The following is an 18,885-nucleotide window of genomic DNA, read 5'->3' as shown; positions in this document are numbered from 1 at the left end:
CTGACATTTCCTTAATACTAAAGTCAGCAGCTGCTGAAAGGAATTACTCGGCCTTTTAAAAAATGGAACTATTTAATTGTGGTGTTTTTAAAGATATACAGGGAGACTGTAGCTGAGAGCCATAGACAGGAAGCCAGAAATATTGAGGGACTGAAATTACTAGATTTGTTAATACATGGGATTTTCTGACAATGACAAAAAAGTAGAATAACAGCCTCAAACCTTACAGTTCAATAAAGATGTGTTGTTTTTTTGTTCTTTTATTTTCACTTATTAAAATATGTAGTTTACGGTTTACAGGTCAACTGGAGCAGCAGTGTCCTACTAAAGAAGTTCAGATGAAAGAAGCCAACCAGGGTGACAAACTTAAGGATTTGTTAACTTGTGGTGGAAACTCACTTGACAGCTATAAAAGATTTGTTGTTGTTGTAAACAAAAGCAGTCCAGAACAGGTGCCGTATCTCCAGTTTTTGAATAAGCTGAAACTGTTCTGTGTGTTAGACTTTGACCCAAACTCTACTGCTGCAGGTGGACTGTGTCATTCATACAGAGAGTCAGGGGTGGCCAATCTACATACACCCTCACAATATGAAGGACAAACTGATTCAGTGATAAAGAACCTCAATCTCTACAAACAGACCAGCTGGGTCTTCTGCAATGGCAGACATGACCTTGAAAGCGACTCATACAAGGAGTTAGACTACAAGAACTGGCTGAGGAAATCATGCAGAGATGTAGAGCAGTTGATTTCATTTATTTGCAACCCTCAAGTTCTTCTCCATGGAAGAACTCTCGTCATATTCCTCCTACTTTCATCTGTGGACTCTGAGAAAGACCCGATCTTTGACACGTACAGGTCTTTCATAAAAAACACTAAAGATGAAAGCATCATCACTATTTGTGACAGTGCGAGCACGTATAAGAAATGGAGGGAGCTGATACAAGAAAAGTTCGAATTTGACATTGACCAGCTTTCTATAAACGAACTAACCCTCAGTGAGATCAATGGAACCATATTGGCCCTTGGACCATCTGGAAGGCTGCTTCCTGCTTCTGGTTCCAGCGCTGTTGTCCTTAAACAGAAGGATGAAGACCTTTTGACGGCTCTAGACATCTTGTGTCAGAATCAGTGTGAAAACATCCATGATGAAAAAAGTCAAGAGTTTCATGACTTCAGAGTCAAAGTAGAGGAGGAATTCTACAGAGGAGGAAAAGTCAAATGGTGGAACTTCTACTTCTGTGAAAAAGACAAAGAGAAGCCATTTATCAAAAGAGACAAGTATGAAAATGTGAAGAAGATGATTAGGTCTCAGCTGAAAGATTCAAACAACATGTGTGTCCTACTCAATCTGTTTCACCATCCGGGCTGTGGTGGCACCACATTAGCAATGCATGTGATGTGGGATCTCCGTCAGGAGTTCAGATGTGCCGTGCTCAAAGACAACACGCTGCCTGAGGAAGAAGTTGCCATTCAAGTCAGTAGACTCATGAAACTTGAAAGTAGGAAACCATCTCCGGTTCTGCTGTTAGTCGATGATTTAAAAGAAACCAAGAATCCATACGATCTTGTGAACTGCATTCAAAAAGCTGCAGAGGATACAACTGTGGATGCACAAAATGGCAAAGTCATCATCCTAAACTGTGTTCGTTCCCATAGCCCAAAGGAGCAATACAGACAACACAATCCAACACAAAGTCAATTCATTACTTCTAAATTGACACCAGAAGAACAGAAGGAGTTTGAAAAGAAACTCAGAGATCTCAAAGAAACTCATGAAAAACCTGAAAACTTTTACAGCTTCATGATCATGAAGAACAATTTTGAACAAAAATACATAGACGATCTTGCTCGAAACACACTGGAGGACTTTGATGTCAGAGAAAAGGAGGCCCAACTTTTTGCCTTCCTAGCATTACTGAACACCTATGCGGCAGGATCTGAAATCTCTCTCTCACTCTGTGAAGATTTCTTGGGGATGAAAATTATTCACTTCCAAGATGATAGTATAATGGACAAGATGAAGCCATATTCAAACTTTCTCATCATAGACAAGGTTGAAGAATGGGTTGGATACAAAGGAATCAGAATCCTTCATCAAAAAATAGCATCTGCATCTCTGGAAGAGTTGGAAAGAAGCTTCCATTTAAAACTAAGTGATATCACTAGGAAAATTCTTCATTGTGATCTGTTCTTCAGTGTAGGACTTCTTAGACACAGAATCTTTCTAAAAGATGTGTTGATTATAAGGCAAGATGGAGCGAGAGAACAAATTTCTCTTCTCATTGAAAAAATCCACAAACAGCAAGGGAAAGAAATTGTCCAAGAAATCTTTGTGAAAGCAGCATCCAGGTTTGTCACAAATGCATCCATTCCTCAAGCACTGGCAAGATACTTGTACATCAAAGAGCGTGACTTCCCAGAGGCTCTGAAATGGGCTAAGAAGGCCAAAGACATTAGGGAAAACCCATTCACATTTGACACAATTGCACAGATTCACAAAAGCAATTTAAAAACAAACATCGACAGACAAAAGAAGGAGACATCACACAATCCAGAAGACTTGGACGTTGACCTTAAAATGGCGCACAATGCTATCACAGCATTTAAAAGAGCTCAAGAGCTAGCAGATGCAGAGGATGAACCTGAGAAGGAAGCTGCTGATGATGAGTCAGATGACTATCCCAGAAATTCATACAATGTTTATGGCTATGTTGGTGTGCTGGAAATTGCTTTCTTTGTCTTTGAGATACTGAGCAGTTTGCCGTTTTTTGAGGAACATAATCCAATGAAGAAGAAGTACCTCCAGAGTTTTCTGCAAAGAAAAATCCCAATCACCAGTGTCCATAAGGAAGACAATGAGATCAACCAAAGATACGAGGAGATCATCAAAGCACTCGAGCCGTTTCTCCTCAGTTTGAAAACTGAAGTGAAAGAAACATTTGAGTATCTTGAAAATTACTTCATAAATATTAAAGCAAACAATTCAGAATTTGATACAAAGAATCGTTGGACCACCAGTGGTCTTTTTAAAAAGTATGTTGCTCTTTTTTGCTCTGCACCAGAGGAAATGAAAAAAGAAAGACAAAACAATCCCGCTCTCAATATGAAAATTGATGTTGAGGAACGAAGATTGTTCCTCGAAGTGAAACAGGCGGATACATTTGCAGGAATTCTACAGCATTTGGACAAACCTGCCAAAGAGATTGAGGAGATCACAGAGAGCTATGCATTCTTGCAAAAACAACAGCAGTTTATCAACCACAGACAAAAGACAAAGGAAACCATCAATTTCATCTTGTCAAATATCGTCCTTTACCTTTTGAAACAGAAATCTAAAAATGTGAAGAATCACAGCCACCTCTCTGACCTACTTTCTAAAACCCTGCAAGATGTAGGACTCGGATATCCCTTCCCGGACCCATACTACCTGGCCGTGCTGTTGTTCTGGCCAAGTCCAACTGATGAACATACAGAAATTGTGACTTATGTAAAGGCAATTAGAAAATCATCTCACAAGTGCCTTAATTCACTGTTTCGAAAAAGGACTATTGCCCATCTCTATTTGGGAAAACAAGAGGGACTCAAGAGGCTTGTTTCAAAACCCAAACTAGATAACCATTTCAAAGAGATGCCCCGTGGTACCTTGTCACAACTTTGGCGCAATGGAGAAATATTTAAAGAAAAAGCCATCATCAACCGCCTTCATCGGGTCAATGGAATCATTGAGCAAGGAGAGGTGTTTGCCAATTATGGAAAACTTAAAATCCCTGTGCGTCCAGCTCTCATTGCTGGTACCAGAAGTGGATTCAGCACAGAAAAGGTTTCCTTTTACCTTGGTTTTGCTATTGATGGACCGCTTGCTTACGATATCCAGTCCGAAAACTAGGGTAGTTAAAGGTACATCAAGTGCAACACAATACACAGACATGAGCGGCCCTGTGACTCACTGTGATGGAATTTCACACAAACCCTATAAAAGCATGTGAGCAGACCAAAAGAAAGATTGCAGGGATAAATGCCAATCCCTTAGCTACATTATACAGCATCTGTGTATTTACGTTTATGTTTTTTATATTCTTTACATGTTAACTCATCTTTCATTTAAAGAAAGTGTATTTGAGGTATTCTGTTGTTGCATATTAATTTACCTGCAAGTACAAATATTATTCAAAATGGGTAGCTAATTGTCGTAGTTACTCAGTATGATGTAATTTTAAACACACTTCATTGAAAGACACGGACAATGTTTGAATATTCTTTTTATGTCATTGTATTTTTGTAAACACCCTTTTCTGAGGTTTTGTTGGTTTGTTTCTGTTGCAAGTGCAAACATCAGAATACAGTTGTTAAGCATAGTAACAAATACGTTCAAATAAGTTCAACATTAGAAAGGAGAAATTAACTGTACAGAGGGAAAATGAGGTGTGGCAATAAGTCACTTAAAAAACAAAACCTCTTAAAATACATGAGAAAATTGTAAGTAAGAGAGATTTTGAAGGTTTAAGTTATACATGTGTATATATTTGTATTGATGTGTATATTTGTTTATATTCTTTTTGTGTCATGTTGTGTTTCATGAAACAAAGATGCAATCTGTTTTTTTGTTGTTGTCTGTTGCAGATATGGCTCATTGACAAAACTGTGTCCTAGTTATCTGCAAGTGAAATCTAAAATCATGATGTAAAAGTTAAGGGTAGTCACTCAATGTGCTGGAGTTTCAAATACAACTCATATACATTTATTATTCCAGATTTTTTGTTATTTTGTTTTTGTTTTGTTGTCCGTTTCAGACGTGGTAAATTCACCAAAAATTTCAGATGTATTTTTCTGCAAATGCAAATATCAAATAGAGCATATTGAGACATGAACATGATTGAGACGTGTGAAAAATGTGTGTGACCGTCAGTGACTAACTGATGTACTTAAAATGCAAAAACACACAAGTTATTATAAGTGAGACAGTTTGCAAAGTTGAATGTCAATCCTGTAGTTTTAGCTGTAAATATGTGTGTTCAAATATTTTTGTTACTTCATTTTTAAAAGAATATTATTATTGTTATTGCATTTGTTTTAACTTTCAGAGAAGCTGTATTTTTTTGTTATTGTCTGTTGCAGATTCAACAAACTGTCTCAATTGTATTTATCTGCAAGCGTAAATATCATAATCCTGTAGTCAGTGAAGTGAAAATAGTCTATGCTCTCTTTTTTGAGACAAGGAGATGAAGGAATCCTTGGAACTCCAAATCCAGGTTTAAAACCAATGATCTAGCACTTAATAATTGTATATATTTTTTTAACATGAACACATTCAAAAACATGAGAACAAATTATATTCAGTATCTTTAGTTCTTGTGTATGAAATGTGAGCAATTGTTTTGGACATCAGGCTTTTTGCCAAAGTAAATTTTTTGTCAGCACTAAACGTATTTTCAGTATATTGTTCCTGATATTCCTATTATAAACATGTGTTTTCCTAATACAATCATACATTTGTAAGTTTGAGGTGTTAAGGTGTAAAAAGGATGAGACAAGAATGCTGAATCTTAAGATGAGAAAGGCCAAAGACTGTGATAATGGTCAAATTACGCCATGAGGGAAAATGTGCACCTTCTGTGTTGTCAATAATGAATGTTTGTTTTATAAGAGGCTGGTGATAAATTGATTCTTCTCAGTCATATCTGTAAATGCTGATTGCAAGTAATAAACATCTACTGAGAAATTTCTGAATCTTGTGTTATCTTGTTTTTAGTTTCCAACTTTCATCTGCACTAGACAAATTGTTATTACATTTTCCGTGACAATGATGATACAATATGCTAAAATGAATAATGTTTGTATTATATCTTATCTTTTTTTAGTCATGAGATGATTTGACATTCAACAATTAAATGTGGATGTAGTTCTGTACAGACAACAGTTCTTTTTTTAAGATTATTTTTTTGGCATTTCTTCTTTATTAGACAGTTTGGATAGACAGAGTTGAAATGGGGCAGGTAGGGGAAGACATGCAGAAAGGCCTGAGCCTCTATGGGGACACTCTAACCGCTAAAACACGAGCCCCCCCCCAGAAAACAGTTTTTCTTAACTTAGTTTTTCAATTTGCTCATAGGTAGAGGGATTCAAACAACATACTCGTAGGTATTTGAAACATGTTGTCTTGCTCAAAATGTGGTTAATGTTAATTTCCTGACCTCTGACTTTACAGAAATATCCAAGGCTAAATTCCTTCCCCAGCTAAACCAAACATGAGAGATATTCCTGCTAAAAACAATGGGTTTGTGTGGAGCTTATTTTTGATATTCCTACGTATTCTCATAGACATAATTTTTCAATATTATTACTAATTATGATCACCAGTGAGCTTTCAGGATTCCTTAAAAATGTATTTGCACTTTCTAAATCACTTACCAAATGTTATTTGACGGAATGGATAAAATAAACACACTCATTCTAGGGGGTTGGTGTTGCTCTGAATTTACATTTTATTTAGTTTTACAATTGTTCTTTTCCAATGACTGTAAAAAAGACTGTCTGGTCAGGTTACATCTTTTAAATAGCACTTTTAGTTGAAATACAAAATGTGGCCAGGAATCGTCTACGTTTTGGGGTAAGTTCTGACCTTTGAGCTCCTTACCATCGTCTTCAAGAATCAACTTCAGTCTATTTTCCTCACTGAGTAACGAAGACCATCAGCGTTGATTATGCCTGTATATAAAAGATAAGTCAATTCTCCAGTTGGGTAAAAACAAAGAGATACATTTGCTAAACAGTTTTTATACTAAATGTACTATGGTTTAAGAATCCTCCATCAAATACAATTACTTCATGTTTTTAAACAACCCTTACACTTAATTACCTACACACACACACACACACACACACAAACACACACACACACACACATATGATTTTCACTGCAAACACTGCCCATTAACTATATTGAAGCATACCTTAGGATGAAAATATATATAATGTATATCTGAAACTCTACACAGCCATATAGTATCCACTGCCTACTGTAGCTTATAGTGTAGCAGTGGCATTGCATTAGTACCCAATAGCTAGCATAAAAGGTAAAAACAAAAACATTACTATAAAGAATAACAGACATAAATTGAGTACTTACGCATTAGCCTTCGATAGAGTGTGTAGAATATGGAGAATTCTTTTTTGTAGAGTCACAGTTCCGTTTTGTAAAGTGATGGACTAAACTAGCAACCCTAAAATGCCGAGATCGGGACTTGGAAACTGCGTTGAAAATCACAACATAAAAATAGATAGAAAGTATTTAATGATAAGCATAATGATATAAAATCTTATAGTTATCATAATTTTTGTCCCGTCAATAGCCTAAACAAAATAGTTATGTTTCTATGAAAGTGTACAGAAAGTGGAAAGATTGTATTTTACTTAGTGCTGTTCTATCAAAATGGTGGATTAAATGTCATGCTTAAAAAAAAAAGATATTAAAAATAAAAGGAACATATACTGTACATGTATTATTGCTTATCAAATTTGATTAATGATGATGGTGATAATTATGAAAAACTTTTCTAATGTCTAAACTACTATCAACACACTAGAATTAAATATTTTTTTTATATATACATCTATTTCTTGCTATTTCATAATAGCTAGCATCTGTTTAAGTTATTAAATAAACATCACTCGACATACAGAATACAGAATTTACGGAACTGAATGAATTGTATACTCACCAATAATGCTTCTACGACAGCAATGAGAAAATGGATTAACGCCAAATGTTGTTCGCCTCAAACCACTGCGATGTACCCTGCCGTGCTGCTGGTGCCCTGTGACCATCACCAGTTTTTTAAAAATGACTATTATTGTTGTTATGAAATTTCAATGAACTCTCTGAGAAGTTGTTTTGTTTTGTTATTGTCTGTTGCAGATGATTAAAATAAAATATCAAAATAAATTGAAAGCATTTATATTTTTCTGGTTATCTTTGCCTTTTGTTATTGTTATTGATCCGAAAATACAGATATTGTGTATGTATTGTTTTTTTTTTCTTTGCATTTGTTTGACTCGACATCATTGTAAATGAGGGTCATCCCTCAATGATCTCTCGAGTATAAATAAAGGTTAAATTAATTTTTTTTATCTATGATTGTGTTACATAGTGTGGAATGCAAAGACACTTACCTGCACAGCCAGACAATATTCTTCTCTTAAATGTCATTATTGTATATTCTAGGCTCTTTTATGGTGTTTTATGTCTTAGCATAAGTTGGTTCTTTTTCACTGTTTGTATGTCTCCAACTATGTTTTGCTATTTAATTTTATGCAATTTTTATTAGATTTAATTATTTACATATACTGTACATTTTCTTACCATTCTATGGCCTTTATTTATTATGTACTGTTAATTTTAGTATTGTTTCAAGATAATATTTTATTCACTATCATATTAGATATTTGAATTAAGAAATATATATATACGTATATATACAGCATATTGTGTGTAGTAATCAGGGCGGCATTGAAAAGGCTTGCTCTCAATGACCCTCCCTGAATAGATAAAGGTTATAATAGTTATAATGTTTTGTGTTTTAATATAAAAGTTACTCACTTCTTAGGAAGGCTCCATCTTCTTGAAGATTGTGGTAACATGGCACACCAGCACGCGCAATGAGGGAGGCTTGATACCTCAATGTCTGTTGATGCTTTACTGATGGTCTTCCTGGCAACTGAAAATGAAGAAATACAAATGTTACTGTTAACCATTGTATTTTGTTAACCACCTTGGTAGTGGACAAAAGCGGTAGTGTTTTTACTACGCCAGCTGTTGTTCCTGGGTGAGCGTATACCCATGACAACGACATTAAGAAAAACTATATAAAAAAAATTAAAAAATAGCATTCTTTGCACTGATGATCTCGGTTGCTGTTAAATGTTATTTATGATCATCAGAGGAAACATTTCAGAAATATTTAAAAAAGTTCCTTGTATCACCTTTAAATGACATTTGACGTTAAAAAGTCATTGCACCTTTTTTTCACTGTTCTACAATTTATTTGTTCATTTAATTTTTATTGCAGTTACTTTGAATTGCATAATCAAACCAAGGCCTAAATACTGTGTGTTGCTGCCATGAACTAAAATGAACTTGTGGCAAGCTACATCCGTAGGCTTATAGCACCCCCTAGTGTTTAGATAAGAACACAACATACACATTAAATATGTGGCATTTACAATCATAATCGGTTAAATTGCCAAGTACATTCCCGCATACAAGGAATTTGCTATGGTCAGACTGCACAACATAGAATTAACATGAACCTAGATAATATTAGCAAAATTCATCTTAAAATATAAGTATAATATTTAGAGTAATATAATAAAGGGAGAGGATATGTGCAATTGCCTATTTTTAAAACGAGGAGCTGTAGTACTACAATTGTGCAGAGTGAACGAGATCTAAAGCTTGCGGTGAAAAACAGAATAACTTTAGCCTAGCAGTGACTAATTCAAAACCATATGATATTAAATACAGACAGTCACAGTTTGTCACATCATTTGCGGTGTAACTCTGAATGTTGAAGCCATTAAATCAATGTCAGAAGAATTTTACATGTATGCAGTTGTACATCTTGTTTCTTTGCAGAGTATTGTAATGTATTTAATGCAATACCAATGTTGAAGAGTCTTTATCAGAAGCAATGCAGTTTATCCTCCTTATCAAAGCTGCTCTAAATAACAACAAATGAAGGCTACTAAACCTAGCAAACATGGAAAAATGCCTACAGTTGAACGGGACAGTTAAATGTTCTCAGTTAGGCTGTGAGTTTTGGGCGATCAAGAAAAGAGAGTGAGATAAACAGAAAAACAAGATCTAGGCTATTTGTTCTTCTTTTGGCCAATTAACGAAAGTTTCAAGGGGAAGTAAAGTCCACTGGTTATTCCATAGAGTTAAATCTAACTAAAAGATGTACAATTCAGATGACACGTCCATGATATGATTGAAATCACATCAGTACAAAATCCTTCACTAGAGGTCATATTATCAGCGCACGGTAGCCTGTATGTTGGCTAACACACACACACACACACACACACACACACACACACACACACACACACACACACACACACACACACACACACACACACACACACACATACACACACACACACACACACACACACACACACACACATGACGTCGAATAATTACCCATGGCTAACATTACTCATAAAATATTAAATGACACACATAGCGACAGAGAAAAGGACTACAAATCCCTGACTTACCTGGTTTAAAACACTTTTGTGGTGATGCCGAGGATATAGTTGACTGTACACGTCTTGCTAGCTGTCCTGTCCGATCTTCAAGATTTCGCGGGGAAATAAACAAATAGAACTTGTAGAAGAAGAACGCTGCTAACGGTTAGAACTTTCTTTATATGTCCATGGTTAGAACTACACGGTATCGCGCGCGGGGTAAACATTTCCATGGTAACCGCAGCCTCCACCTATCAGAGACGTCGCTGTGACGCTCTAGGATCATGGGTAATGTAGTTCTTCTGCCCGAGACCGCGAATAGGAATAAACTATTTATTTCTTAAAACTAGGTTGATATCATTCGAATTTGTGTACATTTACAAGATTAACATAATTCCCAAAATGACGTCCACGAGAATAGCATTCACAAAACGGTGCAATACATATAGAGGCTTCGACAAGAGCTTTATTTATTTATGAAGGCTATTATATAAATATTTCTATGTGCACTTCTGATGAAATGGTTGATGCAAAACGCAAATAACCTACTAGCTTAACCGATTTCACCTTTTAACCTGGCTTGTATCTGATCTTAAATTTGATCAGTTAATATTAACACGGGCATTCACTGATGTTTAACCTGCTTCAGTACTATAAATAACAGTCCAAATAAACAGATACTTATTAAATTAGTGGATGAGAGCCAATGCTATTTATTGTATTTATTTAATTGTCCCCAGAAACATATTTATTTATTGCACAAAGTAAAACATTGTATTTGTGGACATGTGCCAATCAGATAAACTCAGATTTTTCATTTAACTAGAAAGACCACCCAGATAGTGAATGTTAATTAATTATATTTTTAACTTAACTTGATAACTTAATACTGTGGGCGATAGCTTTAAAATTGTAAGTATGGGGGCGCCTTTAGCTCAGTTGGTAAGGCGTCCCCCTCCCGGGCCGGGCCCAGCAGCAGACCCGGGTTCGATTCCCACCCGCGGTCGTTCTCTGCATGTCACTCCCCTCTCTGCCCCATTTCACCTCTGTCTCTCTGCACTATCAAATAAAGCATAAAAATGCCCAAAAAATATCTTAAAAAAAAAAAAAAAAAAATTGTAAGTAGAATTGGTCAATACCGGGGGCGCTTGTGGTGTAGTGGTTAGAGCACCCCCCATTAGAGGCGTGTCATCCACCTCTCTGCCCCATTTCATCTGTCTCTCCAAACTGTCTAATAAAGCATAACACCCCCCCGCCCCCCAAAAGAATCTTTAAAAAAAAAGGAATTGGTCAATACATCCCCTCCACAGAAAACAGCATTCACAAAACATATTGCTGTATATACATAATGTATGTACTTACAAATGTAGCTTCAACATTTTTTTTTATGTTGTTGTTTTGTTTGAAGAAGCCAAATGTTTGTATTTTTCAAAGTCATTATGCTCCTATAACTTAATGTTTGACATAAAAAAGATCATGTAGATATGGAAACCTTCAAGTCCACTCTTAAAACTTTTTTCACAGGCTTTTACATTTTAATGAATTGTTTTGTGTCATTGCTGTAAGTGTTTTTTAATATGTGCTGTTGTATTTTAATGTATGTATTTTATGTAAAGCACTTTGGTGAATTTAGGTTCTTATAAGGTGCTATATAAATAAAAGTGACCTTGACCTTGGAAACTGTATCAAGAGTCAAATTTAAATATCCTTTTCTTTTTATTCAGGTCAACCTGGGAAATCAGAATATCTGTGATGAAGTGATGTCACTTGAATTTTAAAATATGTGATGGAACCATAAAGACAAAAATAAAAACAAACAAAATTCTCAGTCACACTCACAGATCTTTACCTGACTAACACAGCAATCAAAAATGAATGAATTAAATCAGTAAATGACGTAAAATATCTGGGCATCATCCTGGAAAAGAATTTAAAATTTGTTACGCAGGTTAAGTATGTTGCAAAGAAGGTCAAACTAAATCTGAACTGTTTCCGTTTTATAAGAGGGGACTTGTCATGTCAAACGGCCAAATTATTTATGCACGCTATGATTTTTTCTCATTTGTCATACTGTATCACATCATGGTCACAAACTTCTGAATAACACAGCAATATGGAACACGCTTTTTCGGATTATAAAAAAACTATCTTAATACCGGTAAGACATTTTGAGACTTGGTCACTAAGTCAGAAACAATAAACACAACGGATTCCAGCATTTACCATAGTGTCTACTACTTTGTATGCATTAGCACTTTGTATCTATTGAATTGTAATTTGTATCCTTTGTCTTTCCACTGCTGCTTGGCTGTTGCAACAAACACATTTCTCCTATGGGGGATTAATAACGCTGTATCTTATCTTACTTATACAATATACAAACTATTTACACTTTTATTTACATGCCCTGATGCCCCACCCCCCATTTTTATCTCTATACATTTTTTTATTCCCTTTTCTAATGTCTATTTTAAACTTGATGTATTTCATGCCCCTGTAAAGCACTTCTTTGAATGGCTTTGTGTCTGAAGTCTGAATTGTGCTATAGAAAATAACCTTGCCAACTTCTCCAGTCTCATTCCATTCCCTTGTGCCACTCCTCAAAGCAGTTCCAAACTATTTACATTTTCATTTACACGACGTCCAGATGTCTCCCCTATTTTTATTTCTATTTATTCATTTTTTATTTGCTTTTCTTAAACTTGAAAAAATAAACTTTTCTTGCCCACTCCTTCACTCCCCCCACTCGTACACCATTCCCTTGTGCCATTCCTCGAAGCAGTTCCTATCTGCGATTAGACACAAGGCCACGTCACACGATTTACACTTCCATGGAGTTGACCGACTCGTTTTCTCCGTCTTCCTGCAGTGCACGCAGGACTTGCGGCCGTACGAAGCCCTCTTTGTGGTCTCCGCTTGCATAGATGTCGGCACGGGCACATGGTCGCTTTGCTTACGTGCGACTGGTACATCCACCGTTACACCGCACAACTGGGCCGTTAACTCTTCAAGAAAAGCCCTGTGCGTCATGGGCTGCTCCTGCTTCTCTGTGCATAGCTCCTTGTGAAGCAGGTAGCTGTTGGTGGCGGCAATGTCCAAAAAATGGAAAAACAAAGTCCGGTCCCAACGCATGGTTCTGTGGTGGACCGAGTAGTACTGGCTGAGCGTGTCCGATAAATCCACACCGCCACCGCCGATGTGTTTGTGATAGTCCAGGACGGCAGGTGGACATTGGATGGTTTGGGCGGCCCAGACACCCTCCACATTTTTCACCCTCCTCTGTATTGTGTCTCCATTGAATGCCTGGTGTATTGTAGAGCAAATGGAGACTTCGCGAGTGTCCAACCACTTCACGTACAGCAAAGGGTCTTCACGTATCCACTTGATCGTGCCCCTGGGAGCCTTTTTGTTGAAGGTGTTTTTGGCTGCGTGAGGGAATCCTTTTCGGGTGTCTCTGCTGTATGTGCCGCATGCTCCGATGTTTAGCGTGTGGAGGTCCTTGAAGAGTTTTGGACTGGTGTGGTAACTGTCCACGTAGACGTGATAGCCACTGCCCAGCTGTGCGTCCTTTGTCAGGGACATTACCGAGTCGTACGCCAGCCCGGCGGAACCAGAAACAAACTTCGATTTTCCTGCGTACACGGTAAAATCCAGAGTGTATCCGTTGCTGCTGTCGGCAAGCACAAATAGCCTGAAGCCACACTTGGTCGGCTTTGCTTTCGTGTTCTGTGTCTTTCCTGTGTGTGCCTTTGTGGCCACCGTCCTTTCGTCCACATAGAGGTTTTTGCACGGGTGATAGAAGGCTTTGCATGCCTGTGTGATGGTGTTGAGAAGGGGCTTGATTCGAAAAAGACGATCGTAAGCCGGTGTGCCCTTCAACTTTTCATTCTCAGCATCTTCGCCAGGGTCGCTCATGTGGATGTTCCAAGAAATTACTTGATACCTGTCGCGTGACATCACAGTTGGCGGGAAAAGTTGGCTGAAAATGGTGTTTTTCCGCCAATGGTCTCTGATGCGTGACAGCCTCACCCCCGAGAAGAAAAACGTCAGTCCCAGATAGCTGTAGAATTCCTTAATGGTCATGTTTGTCCACGTGTATTTTTTTCCACCATTTGCGATGTTCTTCGCCGCTTGTTTATTGGTGTTCATGCACAGCGTCATGGCAGAATCGTCGTGGATGAAGAGTTTGAAGAGGTCCAGTGGGGTGTATGTAGACGAGGGGTTTAGTTGATGTCCGGGCGGTCTCGCGGGACGAAAGCCTTTTGGCGTTGGAAGGACGTCTTGCTCTTTCTCTGTGTTCCAAGTGCTATTTGAGGCTGCTGCATGTGGTGATTTAGACCTAGGTCGCGATCCACAGAGCCTAGGTCGTTTTGAACAAGACTGTGAAGGGGTCAGAGAAGCAATAGTGGGTGTGGTAGGTTCATCTTTGGGTGAAATACTGTGTGTTTCGGTTTCATCTTTAGGTGTGATAGTGTCTGTTATAGGTTCATCTTTGGGTGTAGTGATGGTGGCAGGGTCATTGTCACTGGGAGAAGGGCTGCGGGCTCGTTTTCTGTCTGGTGTGGAAGGCTCAGCACTGTCGAAATCATCTTCATCACTGTAAAACAAATGAATGAATAAACATATTAGATTAGGTCACAGCAAGTCAGTGTATCGTTCAATCATTTGATTTATCATATTCGTTGAAATGTTCTGTAATGTAGATGTTTACTTAATTGTTCATTTTTAGTGATAAAAATCTTTGTCAATCCAAACAATAGGTTTAGTATTTCTCCCTATACTACAATGAATAATTTATGGAGATTTCGGGAGAAAGAATGTAATGTTTATGAGGTGGATGCAATAAAATCTATTTGTATTATTGTACAGATGGACTAGTTTATCTTTATTATAGGATACAGCTCTGGTATAAATTTAAGAGACCACTCCAAATGTTCAGTGTCTCTCGTTTTACTCTTTATAGGCATATGTTTGAGTAGAATGAACATTTTGGTTTTATATTATAAACTTCTCACAACATTTCTACCAAATTCCCCCCAAAAAATATTGTCACTTCAAGCATTTTCATTAAGTAATGTAGAGATGGGGTTGGTAAGGCGTCCCCCTCCCGGGCCGGGCCCAGCAGCAGACCCGGGTTCGATTCCCACCCGCGGTCGTTCTCTGCATGTCACTCCCCTCTCTGCCCCATTTCACCTCTGTCTCTCTGCACTATCAAATAAAGCTTAAAAATGCCCAAAAAATATCTTCAATAAAAAAAAAAAAAAAGAAGTAATGTAGAGATGAAGATTGAAGAAAAATCCAGACTGGTCTCTTAATTTTTTCCAGAGCTGTATAATGTGTATAACATGGTTGCACGGATAGTCTTATTCAAATTCTTGATAAAATGTTCAGGGATATATACGGCTATATTGGAGATTGTTTACTTTAGGCTTGTTTTGGTTTGCTGGTTTTTCTCGCGAGATTTGGAAACATTTCCCGCCACTGAAAAGTACAGACTCCCACGAAGCATGAAATACGCAGAAAACCACTAATTCTACCTAAAACGATGCACATACATCTACTAAGCCGTATTCAGGCTATCTCTATTCTTATTTCTATTATACCGTGAATGAATAAATGCTACTTACGTTTCAGAAGATTCGTCCTCCCACTCTCGTTCGTTTAACAAACTCTCGTCTGACTCTGACGAGGTTTCTGAATCATCATGTGCGTCGAAAAAATCATCCCAGTGTGTTTCTACGCCAACGTCAACTTCCGCGTCCACCTCCATGTCTTTATGTCTTCGTAATGTTTGTACTTTCCCTGTAAAAACTGTGTAAACTGAAAGCTAGGTCGCACAGGGAGGTTCACTTGCGATCCAGCGAGTTATGGTTGTAAAGGCATATCTCTTCCGGTATATAGTTGGGCGTCACCCCTATACCGGCGTCCAATTGGTGGACAGGATGTAAGCAAACCACATGATTGGTCCAAAGTTTTTTTCTTTTTTTTTCTTTATTGTAACCAACAACATTTACGAATATTAAAAAGGCACATCACATTCACCCTGCGTTCCATGCTTCCCTACTATTTAGTATGCCAGATTGTTTTTAGGATGTCCTGCATGGCATGGAAATTGTAGTATGCTGAAAATACATAAATGCCCCACTAACTCCAATTGTATTTTGCAGTAGCCTATTCGTCTTTATTCTTGACATTTCTTGACATAATGAAAAAAAAACTTCCTTGTATGAATTTTCTCTCTCCTGTGGCCCTAAAACTCTTCTGTACTTTAGTATGTAGTGTAGTAAAAAGACTAAAACTCTTCTGTACGTTAGTATGCAGTGTAGTAAAAAGAAAGAGTATGTGATTTGGAGTCCAGGGTCATATTCATGTCATACAAAACCGAGAGGGCAACATTTTATTTATTTTATTTAACTTTTATTTATCCTCGAGAGACCAATTGAGGGGTGACCCTCATTTACAATTGCGTCGAGTTCAAACAAATTCAAAGGAAAAACAACAATACATAAACAATATTCAATGCAAATACATCAAATACACAACAACAGGTGAAGAGAAAAACAATTGAAACATTTACACAGTGGTGAAGAGTGGCAGCAATTAAAATGAAATGGGTGAAAGTACAATATAGCCTAATTAAAACAGTTACAGGTAGAGTTTGGCAGATTTAAGATAGTTTGTTTAAATTGGTTAAAGGATATGAAGTTATTTAGTTTAATTTGTTGCTGTAAGTTGTTCCAGGAGTCAGGGGCACTGAAGCTAAAAGCTGTCTTTCCCAGCTCAGACCGGGCTTGTGGGACATAAAGCATAAGCATGTCAGTGGAGCGGGTCTGATAAAGCCCATCTGAAATTTGCAGCATTTCTGTTAAATAACGAGGAAGCTTCCCGGACAAGGCTTTGTAAATAAAAATGTGCCAGTGTGCGTCACGTCTCTCTTTAAGGGAGGAACACCCAACCTTTTCATATAAAAGACAATGGTGTGTGTCATAAGCATCTCCTGTAATGAACCTTAAAGCAGAGTGAAAAACAGAGTCCAGGAGTTTAAAGGTCCCATATTATGCTAAATGCACTTTTTAAATGTGTTCCAACATATCCATGCGTCCACGGTGTGCCTAGAGACTGCCAAAATATAAAAAAAAATAACAATCTCTCCTTTTCTCACTCTCCCCTTTTCTGAAACCCCCACCCCTCCCCCCAAAAACACTCCAGTCAGAATTATCCCCTTTTCTGACCTCACAAACCGTAAAGCCAGAAGCTTCCACTGTGCAGCCCACACCCCTATTTCTTATTGGTCCACGGCCCTGACAGACAGAGGGCGAGGCGTATCTGGCTTCGCTTCCGGACAGGGGGCGGGGGGAGCTCAAAGATTGTATATTTACGAGGGGACCTGCAACTCTTTTTTAAAAAATAGGCCATTGTGAGATTAGCTGAACATCAGCATAGTACAATAAATTATCTGAAAGTTTTTTTCAGCAAACAATTAAAGAAAAACGTATTAGGGACCACTAAGACCATATAATATGGTGTATAATAGAACCGAAAAGTGTATAATATGGGAGCTTTAAGACATGAATGTGATGCATGCCGGTAAACCACATCACCGTAATCAAGGACAGACATGAAAACTGCCTCAATAATCCTTTTCCTACTAAATAAAGGGAAGGTGGTTTTGTTCCTATAAAAATAGCCAATTTTTTGTCGTAGTCGACAAACAAGATTTTTTATATGAAAATTAAAAGTGAGTTTATCATCTAACCAGATGCCGAGATATTTGTACTCTGTGACTCTTCCAATTAAAAATCCATTCTTTGTAAAAATATTAAAATCATTCAAATTTGTAGTTCTTGCTCTGGAGAAACACATATATTTGGTTTTGTCTGTATTTAGAACAAGCCTGAGGTCCACTAGACAGTCCTGCAGGGTGTTAAAAGAGCTTTGTAGGTTCTGAATAGATTGGTGCACCGAATCGGAAATGCAATACAGTACTGTGTCGTCAGCGTATAGATGGGCGTGACAGTTTTTTAGCGATGAAACAATGTTATTTATATAAATTGTGAAAAGAACTGGACCTAAAATTGAGCCCTGTGGGACACCATTTGTAACAGTTAAAAACTCAGATTGGTATCTTCCGAGTTTAACTGACTGTTGTCTATCAGAGAGATAATCCCTAAACCAGCTACATGCAGAATGATCAAAGCCAATGGCATGCAGCCTCTGTAAAAGCAAATGGTGGTCAACAGTATCAAAGGCCTTTGAAAGATCAATAAAAAGTGCTGCACAGTGCTGCATATTTAACAGAAAAGAAAATAGCAGACAAAACCACAAAAAAAAACTTAACAAAAGCATTAACAGAAGGGATCATTCATGAATTATGCCACATAAATACTCATTGAAATGTTGGGCTTTTTTCATAATTTTTTTTAATTTGCTCTCCCAGTATCTCATGGGTTAGCAGCAGCTGGCTTAGTCTAATGGTGCACTACCGCCACCTTCTGTGCCTTAGAAGCATAGTTTTTTCACTGGTCAATTTTGAGATTTTGTGAACAGATACTAGATCGATAACACGCTGGAATGCAAGTGCACCTCAAGTGAATTAGCTTTCGGTTTACACAGTTTCTACAGGAAAAGTTCAAATT

General features: G+C 37.5%; 2 protein-coding genes across 3 annotated transcripts in view; one reads left to right on the top strand and one right to left on the bottom strand.

The window, feature by feature from the left end:
* The window catches only part of LOC307254391 (sterile alpha motif domain-containing protein 9-like), a 32,609-nt gene extending 28,684 nt beyond the window's left edge, over window positions 1–3,925 (top strand). The window contains exon 5 of one of the 2 annotated variants that reach the window (XM_080032772.1): window positions 2,304–3,925. In XM_080032772.1, the coding sequence (XP_079888898.1) occupies window positions 2,304–3,887 (1,584 nt within the window). In that variant the 3' untranslated portion in view covers window positions 3,888–3,925. Of the gene's footprint in view, window positions 1–300 lie in introns of both variants that reach the window. The other variant, XM_080032773.1, reaches the window with a different exon arrangement.
* An 8,043-nt stretch (window positions 3,926–11,968) lies between these two features.
* Window positions 11,969–16,088, bottom strand: LOC307254636 (piggyBac transposable element-derived protein 4-like). Its single transcript, XM_080033092.1, has 2 exons — window positions 15,877–16,088; window positions 11,969–14,846 (listed from the first exon to the last, which is right to left on the bottom strand). The coding sequence occupies exons 1-2, from the start codon at window positions 16,017–16,019 to the stop codon at window positions 12,983–12,985; spliced, it is 2,007 nt and encodes a 668-aa protein (XP_079889218.1). The 5' UTR covers window positions 16,020–16,088; the 3' UTR covers window positions 11,969–12,982.
* Between the last annotated feature and the right edge of the window lie 2,797 nt (window positions 16,089–18,885).

Source organism: Ammodytes marinus (assembly GCF_949987685.1).
Source record: "Ammodytes marinus genome assembly, chromosome: 8".
Lineage (NCBI taxonomy): Eukaryota > Metazoa > Chordata > Actinopteri > Uranoscopiformes > Ammodytidae > Ammodytes > Ammodytes marinus.
This window is presented reverse-complemented; position numbering and strand designations above follow the sequence as displayed.